Source organism: Nyctereutes procyonoides, unplaced genomic scaffold, assembly GCF_905146905.1.
Source record: "Nyctereutes procyonoides isolate TBG_1078 unplaced genomic scaffold, NYPRO_anot_genome, whole genome shotgun sequence".
In the NCBI taxonomy this organism is placed as follows: domain Eukaryota; kingdom Metazoa; phylum Chordata; class Mammalia; order Carnivora; family Canidae; genus Nyctereutes; species Nyctereutes procyonoides.
In genome coordinates this window covers 110,578,982-110,597,779 of record NW_026575125.1, presented here as the reverse complement: position 1 = coordinate 110,597,779, position 18,798 = coordinate 110,578,982, and the positions used below count along the sequence as shown (strand labels likewise).

The following is an 18,798-nucleotide window of genomic DNA, read 5'->3' as shown; positions in this document are numbered from 1 at the left end:
CTCGGCTCTACAGAGGTTGTTGATGGAATTAATGGTTAAAGAAACTAATTGATGAAAATAGAAAAGTAACTAAAAGATACGAGGAAGCGTAAACACCCATGTATTTATTTTGACATAATGGTTTCTATCTTTTGAAATAATTAAAAATAATCAAAACAAGCAAATAATCCCATCACCCTCTTCTACTCATCATCCTTATAGAGACTCAAGCAGAAAATGCACTAGTCTCAACAAGTGATACAATTACCATTCTTTGTTTTTGTGTGTGTATCTAGGAGTTTCTTCTACTTATGAATACAAGGAAATAATAATTCTCTGTGCCAGAAAGGCACCATTCTAGGATTTTCTAAACATTATCTTAGCTAATCCCCATAAAACTCAGGGAGATTGAGTTTGTCACACCCATTTTACAGAGGAGGCAATGAATGCTGAGAACAGTTAACTGCCCTATATCATAGAACTACTAACCCCAAATCCATCTGGTTCCAAATTTAGGGTATTCTTTAAAATCCTCATACAACTAATTTTATGTTTGTTTCACATTTACAAATCAGTAGAGATTGCAAAAACTCCATAATTAATTTTCTAGGTGACTCACTGGAACTTCTACCAGGAGGCTCCCCATCACTGAGTGTATTCAAACACTGAGTGTTCATCTGATGAAGCTTTCAGCTTTGGGAATGGTTAACCAGGCCATAAGAATTTTAAGGTCCTTTTCAACCCTGAAATTCTATGATTAACAACAATGCTATGCGCATACAGCCGATACAGCGGGAATTCTCTTTGATGACCCTTTTTCCTATGCTGTGATCCCTGAACATGAGACTGGGGACAGTTTTCTCATGAAGACCTTATGTGGGTACACATTACTCAATTTGAGTCAGGTCAGAGAAATAGAAGCTCCGATTTTGAGCTGAAAAAGAAGGTAGTCAATCACAGATACATGACACTGGCTTACACAGATGTTCTGCTTTCCTCTGACTCACCCTTTGAGCTTCAGAAAGAGATAAATTTTATTTTTGATATAGTAGTTGGGATGCAGTCATACCATAGCTCCTATCTTCATATTACGCCTTTTCTGCCTTGTTTTATGCCCCTGATTTTGACCTACGTTTTGAACTGTCCAAAGGGAATCTCTAAAGCAAAAGAGAAGGGGCTGGAAACAAGATCAATTTTGAAGGAAAGTTTCCAGTTTAAATTTCTAAGGCAAAATAATATTCTTATAAAAGCACTGGACAAAGAGACCCTCAATATTTTTGCAAAATAAAAAAAAATGTTTTGCTGGCTGGGGATAGTACTCTGGTTCCCTAGATAGAATTGGGCATGGTAAAAAAAAAAAAAAAAAAAGGAAGGATTCTCATCAACTTTCTGTCTTCCTGACAAAGCTTTGGTTGGTGTTTTGGAACTTGTACAGCCCATGGGAGTAATTCTCACAGTAGATTGTTTGGCTATTAACTTCTTATTTTTTTTTTTATTTCACGATCTTTATTATCTTTGAGTTGTCTGAGAGCAGTGGAGCTTGTTTCCGGACTCTAATCTTTGCCAGTGAGTGAGAAAGATGATATTTTTTCAAGTTAAAGAAAACACAGTAAGAAAATGGGTAAACAGAACACACGCTATTATATCAGCATCTGTGGCTTAGGAAAAAAAATGTTATTCTAGAGAATATAGGCGATATGAGTGAGCTATACGAACGAGTACTCATTAGGAGCCAAAATCACAAAGATCCTTTGAAACAAGATACTCCTTATTAATCCTTCAGAAGTAATTAGTGAAAAATCAGTCAATGCCTGGAGTACTCAGATTTCAATACATTAATAGCTCACACCTTAGATTCTGGGTGGGGGGGAGCAGGTTACCAGCTATAATATGAAGAAGTACCCCGGGAAAATGGAAGGTCACATTGGTTGGCATAATCTAATCAATTAATCGACTAATCTCACCTTTCCCATTTACTCAGTGCTCTACTGGATAGCAGAGTAAGTTTAGAGATGAACACTACTGCTTTACATGGCTCCATTTAGCCAGTAGCAAAGGCAACTGTCTCTGAGACAGTTGAGACATCACAGGTTCAGAATCAACTCAGGTATGAAAGTTGAAAGAGCAAGATGAATGGAACAAGTCCACTATTGGCAGAGGGGGAAAGCAGCTGATTTAAGAAACCCAGTCACACGTAATCGATCGAACCCGATTTCCATGTCCTCTATTGGTTGAATCTAGTGTTGAGTCTTAATACTTTATTACTTGCAAACAAACATCTGTGTCCCAAATGTCTATCTCTGAGGGATAAATCTATGATGCTTTCCAAATTAAAAGTGCCTTGGTTCCTCTGTGGACAAGGAAGTGTGGAGTGTCGAGAAGGCCTCAGATTAATGGGGTCCAATCTTGACCGTCCCTTACTGCCATGTGACCTTGAGCAAAAACACTTAACTTCCCTGAACCCTGGTTTTTAAAGAAGAAGAATCTCTCCCTTGCAGTACTGCTCAGAGAACTAAAGGAAATACTGTTTGGAGGCAATATGGCACTCAATAGATAGTAGCTTCTATGGTATGGATTAGACTGTGATCTGAAAGCTATCCTTCAGCTCCCGGTTTCCACCAAATTGGCAAAACTGAGCAAGTACTACATGGTTTCTCTAAGTGTATGTGACGAAAACAAACAAAAAGGGCTTCCACAGTCAAATAAGTTTGGGGGATGTTGCATGCTGTAGCACTTTACCCTTGTAAGTCAGAATTCATTTTTAATAGAATTGAATTTGCTGAGAAATCCCAAAGTTTACGAAACTGCTTAGCTTTATGGACGCAAGGGTCTTCTAAACTTCTTTGATCTTAAAAATGTGTCTTCCCAGAAGATACGTTAACATCCTCCGAACTTTCTTGTATTCCACTTCGAGAGATGCCAAATTTGTAACTTCTTGAAATGCCAGGGTATAAATACATTTTCGAAATTAGGATCCACTGAAAGATCTGGATGTGATACCTGGATACCAGAATTAAGGCCAATTTGATTTAAAACAGCAACAAAACAAGGTGTGCCTGGCTCGCTCGGTTGACAGAGCATGTGGCTCCTGATCTGGGTCTCAGGTTCCTGAGTTTGAGCCCCACGTGAGGCGTGGAGATTACTTAAGGAAATAATAAAACATAAAAACCAGCAGCAAGACAAGGTAGGGTAAGTGGGGAATATGGGTGCGAGACCATTGACAAGGGACAAGTTTACTGTTTATTTGCCCTGAAAGAGGGAGACACAGCAAATCGGCATATAGTCCCATTGTAGTCCCAGTTGTACTCCTGGCAAAGCCATGATTAAGTATGATGGGACATTTGTAGAAAGACAATGAGGCTATTGCAAATCTGTCTCACAATATTTGCATCCATATATTTTAGGAAGAACACCAACTTTGTGTTTCCCCCATTGCCATAAATAGTGCTGGCGTTTTCTTGACACTTTTATTAATTTATATATTTACTTCCCTTTTTTTAAGCTAGCAATTTAGTTTACTATTGTTCTGTATGGATATCACGTGTCATTCTAGGAGCTAGAAAAGACACTGCAAGACTAAAGGATTGGGTTTTTAAATTTGAAAGCAAAAGAAGCAGAAGGCACGGAAGCTGTTACTTTATGCTATTTTCAGGAGTTGCCACTTTATCATTTTTAAGCAGCAAAATATTTTATTTGAAAGCATTAATTTTAATGACTGGGATATTAATCACCGATACGTTTTCAGCACTATTATTAATTGTAGTTTATTGGTGCCCTCGCTGTACTTGTTTTCAGACTTCTGTGTCTATACCCATATGAAAAGGAACATTTCACAGTTATTACAGTCAAATATAGTCAACTCTCAGAACAGTTTCTAGAGTTGAATAAAGGCAGGCATTTAAATCATCTGATATTTACTGTCCAAATCTGGCCTTTTCAGCTATCACAGTGCTTGGAATGTGCATTATATTTTCAGGTAAGAAATTTTTTGTTCATTCTATTGAATCTTGTTAACATTTATAGTAAAGGACAAACAATTCCTCTATCCTGCTAAAATATATTGTTAGCTTCCTGAATCCTTTGCATTTAGAATAAATGCCAACTTGTTTTGGTATCCATTACCACTTTCAAATTGCATTATACAATATAATGCAAATGTGAGTTCTTAATTAGCAGGATCTGTTTTGTTCAAATGTACAACAGTAGAGGGATTTTTCAACGTACTGCAGCTGTTACCTATGGAGGAAACAAATTTCACCTTACTAAGAGGAGCTGCACAAGTTGCCTATGTTGTTATGGACGGATCCTTCAGTGTTTCCTTAAGTGACGCTATTTCGTAACGGATTTCACATGGAATAGAGCAAAATTTACCATTGCTGCCCACTCAATTTCTTCCTCTAGGTTTTTAAAAAAGAGGAGGACGTAATTTCTAAGGGCAGTGGGGAGTGGGGGTAGAGAAAGGATTCTTTATGAAAGATGCAATATTTACCAAGGTCACAAGAAAATATGCCTCTACACACATATCTATTTAAATATTCATTTACATATTGTACATGCATCTCTATATACATGCTGTGCCCAGCAAACATTTGCATGAATATAACCTGAAGGCAGCCCCATGCAACGACAAAAATGAAAAAATTCGAACTCATATATGAATAGATATCACAGATAACATAGAGGACAGGACAGTATCCACAAATAATGTGATAAATCCTTTGCTCATCAGATTTTTTTTTTTTTTTGCCTAGATTTGAGGCCTTTAAACATCAACCAATTATGGTAAATGTTTAACTGTAGGAGTTCAGGCAGCCAGCCAAATTCTGGTTTCAAAGCTATCGCTAGTTTTAGTTTAAAGAGTTTTTCATTTTTAAGTAAAAGCATTTCTGGGTACTGGCTATACCCCAGTGTGGCTAGAGCGACTGGAATTTGAGTAAGTGGATTAGGCGAGAACATAGGTCCTGAAGAAACGGGCCCTGCAGTATTACCTGAAATGTGGCAAAGAATGGGTTCGGAAAAGACTTGCCATTTATAACTTAGCTCTATTTACCTAAAGCCAGTTTATCCCCACAGACACAAAGTAAAGAGAGAGAGTTGTTTTTCTTAGCCAAGCACCCACAAAAACAGTAAGGTGGGGTGGGGGGGCAGGGAGTAAAGGACCCTTTTAGCCTTTCCTCCCTAGGAAAGCCAACTATTTGCAACACGTACAGGATAGCCCAAGTCCCCCAACCCCACAGGTACATCTGCTTTCGTGCCAAGCTTGTTAACTAAATTCCCAGTCTGCAGGAGACTGGTTGGAACATTAGCCTCTCCCCCGGGATATTCCTAGTCGCTCGTGGAAGCCCCAGCGAATGGGTAGGAGAAAGGGGCCTAGACAATCCACACGCTGGATTTGCAGCCTCTGGATATTTGAGATTCAATTGCTAAAGCCTCTTCGGTATAGACACGACAGGGCGGGGGGGGGGGGGGGCTACTGAAGTGACTTTTCGTAGTCCCCTCGGTTGCCTCCTTCCCTGCCTCCCCAAGGGATCCCAAGGGTCTCTTCCCGCACAACCCCAGAGCTCCAAACCTCGTCCCCCTTCCCTAAAGCCTCTCATTCACCACCACCCTCCCCAACCAAAGTCCCCTCCCGGTCACCACCAAAGCCCGGAGAAGTGGAACGCACACAATGCCTCCCTTATAGGGCTCGAGCTGGGAACTGGGCATGCTCAGTAGTCAAAGCTGATTTTTTTTTTTCTTCTTTGGGTCGCAAGTGCGGCATCCCTCCGGGTCCCACACCTCTCTTTCCTCTAGCCCTACCCCGTCTCCCCACCCCCAGCTCCCTAAGCGTCCTGCTCCCGCTTAACCCGTTCTACACCGGAGGCACGCGGAGTTCGGAGGCGCGGAGAATTAACCCGTCTCCCCTTAAACCCACTAAATAAGTCTCACTCTGGGCTAAAGCTCCACACTTTTGCCTTAAAGCCCCCGGCCCCTTGCGCGCAGACAGGTAGGGGGAGCGAGGACGCTGCTGGATCCCGGGAAACCGGTGCCGAGAAGCCTCCATCCAGGATCGCCCGCCGCCTGCCGAAGAAGTATCCCCGGAGCCCTCTGATCTGCGGGGTGACAACTAGCCCAAGGTACCGTGCCCGAGCTACAAAGCCCAAGTGCGAGTGTAGCCTTTGGATGTCATTGTTGTTGACTCACCCCCCTCGATCCTGGAATTATTCAATCCCGCGTAGACTCGACGACCCCATCTACCTCCCTCGGCCCCCCACCCCCACCTCCGACGTTCCTTTGGCTTTGCCGGGGTCCTTGGTTGCTCCTCAAAGGAACGCCCGGGGCGTGTGTGTGTGTGTGTGTGTGTGTGTGTGCGCGCGCGCGCGTGTGTGTGTGTGTGTGTGCGTGTGTGTGCGCCTCCGTTCCTGGGGACTGAGGGAGGAGAAAGGACTCGAGTGTGTGTGTATGCGGTGGGAGGATGGAGGTTGGCGCGCTCGCGCGTGGGGACTGGGGTCTGTGCGCTGGAGGAAAGGGGTCGCTCCTCCCCGGGGGGGGGGGCTTTGAGGCATAAAGAGGGGGCGGATGCCGGGAGGAAAGTGCGCTTTCTCCGCGCGTGGGTAGAAGAGGGATCCAGCGGAGGCGTGTGGATGGGGGACGGGGGGGCCCCGGCATGTGCGGGGGTCGGGGGTTCTGAGTTTCGGGAGGGAGGCTGCGTGTGTGCGGGGCGGGGGGCGGGGGCGGGGATTCGGCGCGTGTATGTAAAGGTGCAGCCCGTGTGCGAGGGGCTGGGTGCGCGCGCGGTGTCTGGCCGGGTGCGCGCGCGCCGCTGCCCGCCGCTCGCCTGCGAGGGCTGCTCGGCGGGTTTGACGGGCGAGCCGGCGCGGAGCAGCGCGGTCGCGGATCGCGGGGACACCAGCGCGGAAACCGCAGAGCGGATCGCGGCGCGGCGGGCCCTGCGACAGCCGCTGGGCTCCGGAGGTGGGTGAATTTCCAGCGGGGCCGCGCGAGCCGCGCTGACACTCGCTGTCTCTTCCCCATCGGCTCGGCAGCGCGAGCGTGTGTGTGTGTGTGTGTGTGCGCGCGCGCGCGCGCGTGCGCGCGGAGGGGGGGCAGGTAGCTTATTATTTTTAGTTTGGGTCGTGTTGGTTTGGGGCCGGCGGAGTGGCCAGAGCGACCGTAGTGGCTACCCCACCAGCAGCCGCTTGCCGACCCGCGGCGCGCTCGCAAGTCCCCGAGGACCCAAAGATCCGGTGTCCTTAATCCCGTGCCTCCCCCGGCGGCGGCCGGGGCGCCGGGGCAAGTGTCCGGGTCTAGGGCGGCTTGGGCTGTCGGGGCCGCTGCGCTGGCTTTGTCTTCTGCGCCCCCCTCGCAAGCACCCCGGGCGGACGTGGATCCGTGGCTCAGGGCAGTTGTCCCCGAGCTGGTCGGAGCTCCCAGGCAGCCGGCGACACGGAATCGGGAGAAGCCGGTGGCTAACTCCAAAAGCCCTGCGAAGCCGGGCAAGTGCTGGCAGCGCGACTTTGCAAGATGCCCCAATGTTGAGCGGATTCCGGGCTTGGTGAGAGCAGCCCTCCTGTGGCTGGCGGGGGGGGGGGGGCGGGGGGATCGGCAGGGTGGGGGGGCAGGGGGCCCCGGGACCGCCGCTGTCGGCCACGGAGCCCCCGGCTCACTCCGCCAGTGACAGGCGGGCCGGGCCAGTGACGCCCCGGGGGCCCCGGCCGCGTGGCCCGAGCCGGCCGTCCCTCACCCCTCCAGCACCGCCCGCCCGGGTCTGGGGAGGCCGCTGGAAACTCCAGTAGCTGCCCCGGGTGGGACGGGAGCGCGCGGAGAAATGCGTGCGCAGCGCGGCTGAAGGCCCCCGCGACATCCCGAGCGGTCCCCGCCTCCGCTGCGCGCCCCACGAGGCCGCCGCTGGGGCCCGGGACCCGGGAGGGGGCCGCGCGCCGGCCCCGGGCACCGGGATGCGGCAAAACGTTGCGGTACGCGCCACCGCCGGCAGCCCCTCCAGCCGCGGCGCCGCCGGCCCGAGGGAGCGCACCGGGGGCGGCGAGGCCCGCGGCTCCCGGCCGAGCCCCCGCCCCCGCCCGGCGGCGTCGGTCCCCGCAGGCCCGCTCCTTCCGCACCGGCGCGGGCGCTCCGGGCGGCCGGGGGACCGGGCCCCTGCAGGGCGCAGCCACCGAGACGCGGAGACGGGCCGCTCTCGCCGCGGGGTACCCAACTCCTACTTTGTCGGGGTTGGTTTTTTTTTTTGTTTTTTATTTTTGTTTTGTTTTGTTTTGCTTATTGACCTTTTTTCCAATCCCCCCCCCCCGATTTGAAAATGTGCCTGCTTTAGTGGCAGCCTGTGAATGGGAGGTTTCTTTCGCTTCCATTCCGCGCCCCCTTCCCCTCTTTCGAGCTCCTCCTCGCTCCCTTCCCTGGGCTCGGCACCCTCCGCGGTCGCCTGCCCTTTCGGTCCACCCGTCCTCAGCGATCCGCCCGCCCTGTCCCCTGCCCCACACTCCGGCTGCCTGCGGCTTTCTCTGTTGCACGGGAGATGCATTTGGGAACTTCCTAGCTCGTCCTTGTGGCTTTTTTCCCCCCGTGCTATTTAAAGTAGAAATTCCGAGGAGGAGGGCAGCTCCTTATGCAATTTCAGATCTGCTGATGCTCCTCGTTCTTGTTTTTGTACGGAATTCAGGTTCTTTGGGTCTTTTTTTTTTTTTTTTTTTTTGGCTTGTTTGGTTTCTAGTTCGGTTGATTTTTGGTTGGGGGGTCGTAACACGAAATGACTCAACTGAACCAGAATAGCTGCAGAAAACCACATCTATAGGAAGACAAAACGATCATGTGAAATCTTGATTTTACAATGAAAGTTGGCTCGGATGATGTCATACTTGAGAATTTATGACTTTTTTTTGCACTGCCAATCAAACTATCACGGTGAATAGGGGAAATGCGTGTCTGCATGGCAGGCAAGGAGCATCTCGGCAGTGCCAGGCTGTATTCTGAACCAAACTACTTAAAATGCAAATCTTTCTGGGTCGTGGCAAATGGATTGTCTACCTTGAGACATGTTTGGTTTTACCACTAGCCGATTCCTCGTGGGCAAAATAAACAAAGGAGTTTCTGTGTGACACTTCTTTGTATCATTCCCTCATCGTGTGTTCCTGGGTAATTTATTTATTTAATTAATATTTGGTGGTAACCATATTGAAATTGCAGCCAGCTTCCCATTCAAGATGGAAAAAGGCTCACATGCCTAAAATTGCATCAGTAAAACGCACAGTGCTTGTGTTTCCTTTTAGGCTTTTCCGTGAAACACTGCATATGTTTGTGTATGCATGCGGTATTTAAGGAAGTGGCTGCAACGGGTTAATTTGCAAGGCATTAAACTCCACTAAGTGATTCGTGATTTGTTTAGAGACCGAGACTTGGGGTGGTGATATTGGGAGGGGACGTTGGGGAAGTGATGATTTTAGGACAGACGTTTGCTGCACTAAATGCATCTGGTGCTGCAGCTAAAGCCCCTCCAGGACTGTAGCGTGTGAACTCCTGTCCCTCAGCAGTGCTAGTCTGTGGTCCAAGTGAAGGAGAGGAGCATCCGAGCCAAGTGTCTGTGGGACCTGGGTTCAAAATAACATGGAAAGGAATACAAATGGGCCAGGAAGGCAGGGGAGCCAGTTCTTGGGGGGGGAGGTGTCAGGAAAGCTGTCTGGACGTCAGCTAGGCAATGCAGGAGCAAGCAGGTTTCTCTCCTGCTTTCAGGGACCCAAAAGGCTCCCCCACTCCCATTTGGGAGATGACTGTCAGGAAACTAGATACCGTTTATTTACTTGAAATTAAAATTTGGCCATTTCCTATTCAGTCGTTTTTCTAGAACCTCACTGGGTCATCTGTGTTTCTGCAAGGCAGCCACGTACAGGAGTGAACTGAGTCAGCGTGCTTACCTACAGGCTGAAGCTCGGGCACATCTCTTCCCAGGGCTCCCTCCGCCTTGATCTTTGGACTGTCCCTTCTAGAGCAACCAGATCCTCCCATGGCCATCCTCCGTTGAACCCAGGGCTCTAATACTTCCTTGGTTCGGCCTCTTGTCAAGCTGAGGCCCTGAGAGTAGACTTCTACAGACTGAAGTGCCTTTGGTGGTGCAAACTACAGAGGCAGAGTTGATGGCCTGGGTCAGTTGTTAGAGTCCGCAGGAGGTCTGTGTGCAAGGGTGGAGTCTGATGGTCCGTGTAGAGAAGGTATTTTCAGATTGTTGAGGTTTAAGCACAGTCAAGCCTTTTTCTCCGGTCATTTGTTGCGTGTTCTTGCCCAGGTAAAATGTGCATAGACTCCAGGTACGGAAATAAAATGTATGGCATATCTGGTGATTGCTTTTCAACTGAGTGAGAATACTTGCAGCATAATACAAAGCTAATCATTACAGCCACGTGTTCACTGTGGTAGGATGTAAACGCACATCATCTTTCAAGTAATGACCATTGAAAAAATGTTTTCTTTTTATTTTGTAGATTATTTCTCTTTATTCAGAAGCATAAAGTTGTTTGCTGATTGCAAGAAGATGTTTCTTTGGCTCTTTCTGATTTTGTCAGCCCTGATTTCTTCGACAAACGCAGATTCTGACGTATCGGTGGAAATTTGCAATGTGTGCTCCTGCGTGTCAGTCGAGAATGTGCTCTATGTCAACTGTGAGAAGGTGTCAGTCTACAGACCAAATCAGCTGAAACCACCTTGGTCTAATTTTTATCACCTCAATTTCCAAAACAATTTTTTAAATATCCTCTATCCGAATACATTCTTGAATTTTTCACACGCAGTATCCCTGCAGCTGGGAAATAATAAACTGCAGAACATTGAGGGAGGAGCCTTTCTTGGGCTCAGTGCATTAAAGCAGTTGCACTTGAACAACAATGAATTAAAGATTCTCCGAGCTGACACTTTCCTTGGCATAGAGAACTTGGAGTATCTCCAGGCTGACTACAATTTAATCAAGTATATTGAACGAGGAGCCTTCAATAAGCTCCACAAACTGAAAGTTCTCATTCTTAACGACAATCTGATTTCATTCCTTCCTGATAATATTTTCCGATTCGCATCTTTGACCCATCTGGATATACGAGGGAACAGAATCCAGAAGCTCCCCTATATCGGAGTTCTGGAACACATAGGCCGTGTAGTTGAATTGCAACTGGAAGATAACCCTTGGAACTGTAGCTGTGATTTGTTGCCTTTAAAAGCTTGGCTGGAGAATATGCCATATAACATTTACATAGGGGAGGCTATCTGTGAAACTCCCAGCGACTTATACGGGAGGCTTCTGAAGGAAACCAACAAGCAAGAATTATGCCCCATGGGCACGGGCAGTGATTTCGATGTTCGAGTCCTGCCTCCGTCTCAGCTGGAGAATGGCTACACCACTCCCAATGGTCACACCACCCAAACATCCTTACACAGATTAGTGACCAAACCACCGAAAACAACCAATCCTTCCAAGATCTCTGGAATCGTGGCAGGCAAGTCCCTTTCCAACCGCAACCTCAGTCAGATTGTCTCTTACCAGACAAGGGTGCCGCCTCTGACACCTTGCCCGGCACCTTGCTTTTGCAAAACACATCCTTCGGATTTGGGGCTGAGCGTCAACTGCCAAGAGAAAAATATACAGTCCATGTCTGAACTGGTCCCGAAACCTTTAAATGCCAAGAAGTTGCACGTCAATGGCAATAGCATCAAAGACGTGGACGTCTCAGACTTCGCTGAGTTTGAGGGACTGGATTTGCTCCATTTAGGCAGCAATCAGATTACAGCGATCAAGGGAGATGTATTCCACAATCTCACTAATTTACGCAGGCTGTATCTCAATGGCAATCAGATCGAAAGACTCTATCCTGAAATTTTCTCAGGCCTTCATAACCTGCAGTATCTGTATTTGGAATACAATTTGATTAAGGAGATCTTAGCCGGCACCTTCGACTCGATGCCGAATTTGCAGTTACTGTACTTAAACAACAATCTCCTAAAAAGCCTGCCCGTGTACATTTTTGCGGGGGCACCCCTTGCTAGGCTGAACCTGAGAAACAACAAGTTCATGTACTTACCTGTCAGCGGGGTCCTTGATCAGCTGCAGTCGCTTACACAGATTGACTTGGAGGGCAACCCGTGGGACTGCACCTGTGACTTGGTGGCGTTAAAGCTGTGGCTGGAGAAGTTGAATGACGGGATTGTCGTGAAAGAACTGAGATGTGAGACACCTGTTCAGTTTGCCAACATCGAACTGAAGTCCCTCAAAAATGAGATCTTATGTCCCAAACTCTTGAACAAGCCATCTGCGCCATTCACGAGCCCTGCACCTGCCATCACATTCACCACCCCGCTGGGTCCCATTCGAAGTCCTCCCGGTGGCCCAGTGCCTCTGTCTATTTTAATCCTAAGTATCCTAGTGGTCCTCATTTTGACTGTGTTCGTTGCTTTTTGTCTTCTTGTTTTTGTGCTGCGGCGGAACAAGAAGCCCACGGTGAAGCACGAGGGCCTGGGGAATCCTGAGTGCGGCTCCATGCAGCTGCAGCTGAGGAAGCATGACCACAAGACCAGTAAAAAGGACGGACTGAGCACGGAAGCCTTCATCCCCCAAACCATAGAACAGATGAGCAAGAGCCACACCTGTGGCCTGAAAGAGTCAGAGACCGGGTTCATGTTTTCAGATCCTCCGGGACAGAAAGTCATTATGAGAAACGTTGCCGACAAGGAGAAAGATTTATTGCACGTGGATAGTAGGAAGAGACTGAGCACAATTGATGAGCTGGATGAGTTATTCCCGAGCAGGGATTCCAATGTGTTCATTCAGAATTTTCTGGAAAACAAAAAGGAGTACAACAGCATTGGCGTCAGTGGCTTTGAGATCCGCTACCCAGAGAAACAACAAGACAAAAAAACCAAGAAGTCCCTGATAGGCGGCAACCACAGTAAAATAGTCGTGGAGCAGAGGAAGAGCAGCGAGTATTTTGAACTGAAGGCGAAACTCCAGAGTTCCCCTGACTACCTACAGGTCCTTGAGGAGCAGACAGCTTTGAACAAGATCTAGGTCATGCAATCTCGCTTCATACAGAGGACATTTATTTAATGATGAAAGTGCCTTTTGTTGACTTCTAACTTCCAAATACTATATTATCAATAGGCATAGAGGCAGGTGTTTCCGAGGCTGTCTCATTAACTGTAGCTGCAGAGATGTGTCCAGTAGAAGAGAATTTCCTTAATAGATTTTACTACATAAAACCTATACTGTGGAGTCCTGTGGGGATACTGCAAACTCTATTGCCAAAGGGATGCTTTATATACAGAATACACTGAATTTAACCTCAAGAGGCAAATCTGTTTTGTACCCCAATGCAAAACCTTCGTCTCTTTGTGCTTTGTAAAGCAAACTCAAGAAAACTGGTACCGATGTTTGTACCTCAGCTGGGTCCTTCATCTTGCACGTAGATTAAGCTGGTGGAACTGGAATAAATCCTTTTGATTTGTGGCATTGTAACAACTCTGTGTAAAGATTATCTGAAAAGTCTAAAAAAAAAAAAAAGCATGCAAAGAGAGAACATTCGATAGTATTTGTAAATCGGTAAACTTTATGGCCTGCATCTTGAAACCGCTGGATTTATAATGTTAAATTGTGCAAATATTTGTTTAAAATATACCATGCATTACATAACTATAAAATAAATTTGAACACTTTAAGCATTACCTGTCTATACATAAAACCTAAAAGAAAAAAGTCAACGTGAGTTACATAGCGTTTGTGGTGATCTGAAGAAATACATGATGTTTATCAGAATTAAACAAGGCTCAAACTAAACATTAGAGTTTGTTCTCAGTTACGTGAAATACCCACAATCCTTAAAGGTTGTCCAAAATTAGCAAAGTGCTTACCGTGTGAGCGCACCCAAAGCTATTTTTGTAACATAATTCATATTTATGAAGTACTTTGTATACTAAATAGGAAAATATGTACTCCTTAAGATGTATTTAATATGCCTGACTTGTTTTCCTGATCACAGGGAATTTATCAATGAGTATAAATCTAGGCAGAAAAAAAAACATACCAAACCGAAACTGAAGCTTCTGTGTACAGAAATATTCTGGACATTGTGATCAGGTATGATTCAAAAACAAAACAAAACAAAAAAACCACAAAAACACAAAAATACAAAAAAAAAAACAACAGTTCTGTGCTATTCTTGAGAAGTTAGCATATTATCTTCAGATTTGTTACCAACTGTGCATTTTAAAATAGGTTCCTTAGTTTTATAGTATCGTGTCTGGGGCAGTTGTTATTTGCCATCAGTTGTCTTGCTTTTCAGGATTCTATGAGCTTAATTCCAATAGTTTTCACTACAAATATTTAAAAAAGAAATTAATGAGTAAGGTTAATAGTTATATCTCGTACGCATCAGTATCCTGTTCTGTCGTCATTCCAGCTACTATCAGATAATCCAGTAGAGCAGTGAACATCATGGTAATCTCTCGGCTCTCAAAGCCACACTGTAAAATGCTTTCATTGGTCTCAGATGAGTTCACAGTCTGCAACTACAAATGATATGCCACTGTGTTTGCTTGTGCTGTTAACTTCTAAGTCAAAATTGGTCAGAGGAAGGACTTGATAATGGGAGACATTCGAAGATTTGTAGGAGCTCCCAATTAGCAAAGTGACATCCTGAAACACATTACCTTCTTGGCCTGCCTGCATATGTATATTTCTTTGTGCTCCATCTCTTATAATTACTGTATTAATCAGATGACCAAGAAGGTAAACATAGACATTCTTCATGAACTTCAAGTGGCAGATGTTTTGGCGCAGCTTCCAAAATGACATTATGGTTGACGTTGTAACAGTAGTCCCTTTATTACGTACTAATTTCAGGGCTTTATATGTTTGTTCCAGGATAAAAAAAAAAAAAAAACAACAACAACTTGGCATTCTTAGAGGGTGTGTGTGTGTATGTGTGTGTGTGCCCGTGTGTGTGTATTTGAGTGTATATGCATACATATAGATAATTTGGAGATTTTTTTTTAAATAGCGGAAAAAAATTGTCTCCATATGTATGTGCTGGTGCTCTTAAAACTTTAATGTGTAATTTTAATTTTCATGACAATGTCTGTGAAAACTTTATATGAATATTAAAAAAAATACAAACAAATACTTGCTTTCTGATCTTGAAAGAAAAGACATGAAGATGTGTGCCCAACAGCGTGTTTTCATCTACAATTTCATAAGGACTTTTAATATGCCATTACCATGCTTGCATGCATCCATGGATTAAAGGGCTCCTAATGCATACTGACAGGATAAAGACGCAAAGGCTTCAAAGAGAGTGTTTTAGTTTATCCTGTCAATAAAGTATGGATTGAGGAATCTTAAGTAGAAGCTTATGGGAGGAACCGGAAAGCTCTATCCATGATCTGGGGATAATAGGTCATTGGGATGACGCCTTTTATTCAGTGTGGTGATGCTTTGAAGATGTTTCATGGTTTCTGCAGTTGTCAATGGCAAGAGTACCTGCCATCATCTCAAAGCTTGCTGTAGCATATTGGCTATCTCATAACTCTTCTGCCGAAAGGTATAAAATGTTCGATTTTTTTTTAAAAAAATAATTTAAATGTGTGTGGTTATTTGGAGGTTTTAATTGTAAGTGAATGACAGTAACAAATCCTTGGTTAAGGCTGATCTATTTTCCTTAACCGAAGTCATTGTGCCTACATTATACAGTGTATACTGTTTTGCACCTGTCTCTCATTAGTTCTACTTGTACATTTTATGATAATGTAGTTAGGCATAAGTTTTGAGTTGAGTACAAGAGCAGTTAAGACACTGTATCTACATTTTGTTGGCTTCAACTATAACCTTGATGTTAGTTTAACCCCTTGAGGGATGATCTATAGGTCAGTACAGCGTCTTTAGTAGAATTTGATTCGAATCTAGAAAAGCCAAGAAGTGCTCACTTCTAATGTGGTCTGACACATCATGGGCTTCTTGGCATTGTATCATGTGCTTGGACTCTGTTAGAAGGGTTGGAAAGAAGATTAGATCATATGAAATTAGTAGAGGGGTTGAGATAATATATTATGTCCGTGTGCTATAAATCAAGTTTTAAATTATTTTTTTATGAAATCAATAAAGATGATTCAATTCTTTAAAAGTAAATCTTTGTGTAATTTTATGAGAAAGCAGCTATTAAAATACAGTGATTCAAGTCTGTAAGGCAATTTATATTCTATATTTAGTTTTCCATTCTGAAAAATAAACTGAATAAATATATTAATTAGAAAACATTTAAGACCAGCTTTCTTTTGTTGCTTTTTTTAAAGCATTTTGTTTCTTTAAGCCGTAAGGATGCATATACACAGGGCATGGCCTCATGAGTAACGTCAGCAGGTATTGCAGAAATAACAGAACACATCTAGAAATGTATGGCAGTAATATTAATCTATAATATCGTTTGCATGATTTGTACATCGACATTGTATGAAATGAGCACAGTGAGTTTTGTTTTTTGTTTTTGTTTTTGTTTTTGTTTTGTTTTGTTTTGTTTTGTTTTTTGTTATTGTCGCATCCAAAGAGCTGGGGAGAAAATATATTAAGAATGTATTTATAATCACTATTTTGAAATAAAGTAAAGAAAACTCATTGTATTGTTTTTACCCTGATTTGATTATTAGTATTTTAGGTTAGTTTATAAAATAAAAATCAAGTAATGCTATAAAAGCTAATGTAAATCACAGAAAGAAACTGTTTTAATGACTTTTGTTTGCTTTTAATAACATCAAGGTATTAGAGAGAATTTATTAAATGCCATTTTTATGAAAGTATTAATAAAATTGTTTGCTACAATGGTATTTCCGAAGCCACAGTTTCTTAAATATATTTATCTTTCCATTATCTTTCAGAAGAAATAAAGCAGTAACCAAATTGATCTTTTCACCTAGATTTGAGGGTAAGATTCAGAACTTTAGAATACTATTTGTATTAAACTTAATTGCTAAATCTATATTACGAGATGCTTTTTTTTTTCCAGACATCTTTGCAATCTGTGTCCCTTTCCATTGGCAGCCCAGTCCCACTGATCAGTTGGAATCTGACATAACTGCATATAAGCTTATATTAATATTCGATCTTACCTATCTATTTAAATACTTTTGCACATTTCCTTATGGAAAGAGATGTAAAGAGAGAGGAAAACAGAGGAGATAAATGAAGAGTGTTGTGGTCTTCAGGCTATACCTAGCTATGCTGAAGAAGTGACCAGTATAGATCGCACATACAAGTGCTTTTGGACTAAGTGTTTTACGTAACACAGGATACACATCTCGTGATTGTATGACTTGTTTTAGTTCTTTGTGAGTCCTGAGCATAGGACTTTGGGTCCCAGCCACTCAGTTATGTAGACAAGCGGTATCAAATGAAAGTTTGGCTTCATTTCCAGTGCTCATTCAATTAGTCACTATGGTCAGATGGGCTGAACTAAAATATCCTGTTTGTGGCTTCACTCACCGGGAATAACTGGCAACAGATACTAAGTTCACCTGATAATTGTTAACCCTCAATTTCAGATTTGCTGGTTATCTGTCCTTTGTTAAATTAAAAGCAAACAGGAGGCTAAATGAATTTGAATAACTTATTTTGGACAAAATTGCCCTTAATCCAATTTTGATTGTTGTTTTGTCTTAGTTTCCACTGGTTGATAAGATTGCACTTTAGAAGGGGAAATCCGGGAAGGCAAACTGTGTTGTCTATCTTATATGATAGACTAGGACTTCTTACATTTTTTAAAGGTTTTGTTTAGCCTGTTGTTCCTATGTCTACAGAGGGAAAATGAAGTGGGGCTGTGAGACAACTGCTTAAATACTTCGAGCCAAATAATTGCTATTGAGAAGAAAAAGATTCAGGTTTTTCATTAAATCCCAATAATTACCAGACTCATTGACTATAGTACCCAGAACCAGGAAAGGATCACTCGGCCCGCCACCTTAATTTGCTTTTGTAGACACTGGCTAAACAGAAATCCTAGTGATGAGAAGTGACTTGTGTAACTTACAAAGCTCATGAATAAGGTCTTCAGAGAAATTATATGAGTATGTAATGAAAAAATACAAAATATCACTTTCAAATTAGCTATGGGAAGAAAATAGTCTTCTAAAGTTTCTGAACAACACATTTGTCTTAGTTGACGCCTCACAAATACTAGATCATGTCCTGTGTTGCTGGTAAACAACCTGAGGAAGCCATGTTGTGCAATGGATACTGCTCATGGAAGCCTTTGAAAATCATAATGAGCTCATTTCTCCTGACTACGAATTACAATGTATATTTTCATTATTGTTTCATGTAAACTGAACCATTGTGGTAAAACTCTGGAGTTGATATTCAGTAATTTTAATGCTGTTTTCACTAATAAAAGTCTTTTCTTATAGGTCATATTTGTAGCCATCTAGTGTGTTTTTTAGTGTGAAATCAGTAAAGCTCAACATCAAGAAGAAATGCAAATAATTTGTTTCTTGGCCAATGCGATTATTTTGTTAGCTTATACAATAGGGCAGGTCTAAAAGAAAAACCAAACCCAACAAAAAAAAAAAAAAATAGGCTAGGTCTACCTACCTGCCTCCCCTCCCCCCGCCACGCCACACACATACACATACACACACATACACATACACAGAGGAGTAGAGGAGTACACACAAATTGTGAATTATGCACAAAGGGAATTACTAGGTGATATAAACACATAAAATGTCTCTGCCTTGACTACCTACCTAGATTTTCCAAATCTAAGTGGATATTGGGGCCCAAATGATCAATGTTCACTTTTTTGTTCACTT

General features: G+C 43.8%; 1 protein-coding gene across 1 annotated transcript; it reads left to right on the top strand.

The window, feature by feature from the left end:
- Positions 1-6,816: 6,816 nt before the first annotated feature.
- SLITRK4 (SLIT and NTRK like family member 4) lies at positions 6,817-18,379 on the top strand. The gene is made up of 2 exons (XM_055337327.1): positions 6,817-6,933; positions 10,449-18,379. Exon 2 carries the CDS (start codon positions 10,499-10,501, stop codon positions 13,013-13,015), a length of 2,517 nt encoding a protein of 838 aa, XP_055193302.1. The 5' UTR covers positions 6,817-6,933; positions 10,449-10,498; the 3' UTR covers positions 13,016-18,379.
- The last annotated feature ends 419 nt before the right edge of the window (positions 18,380-18,798 follow it).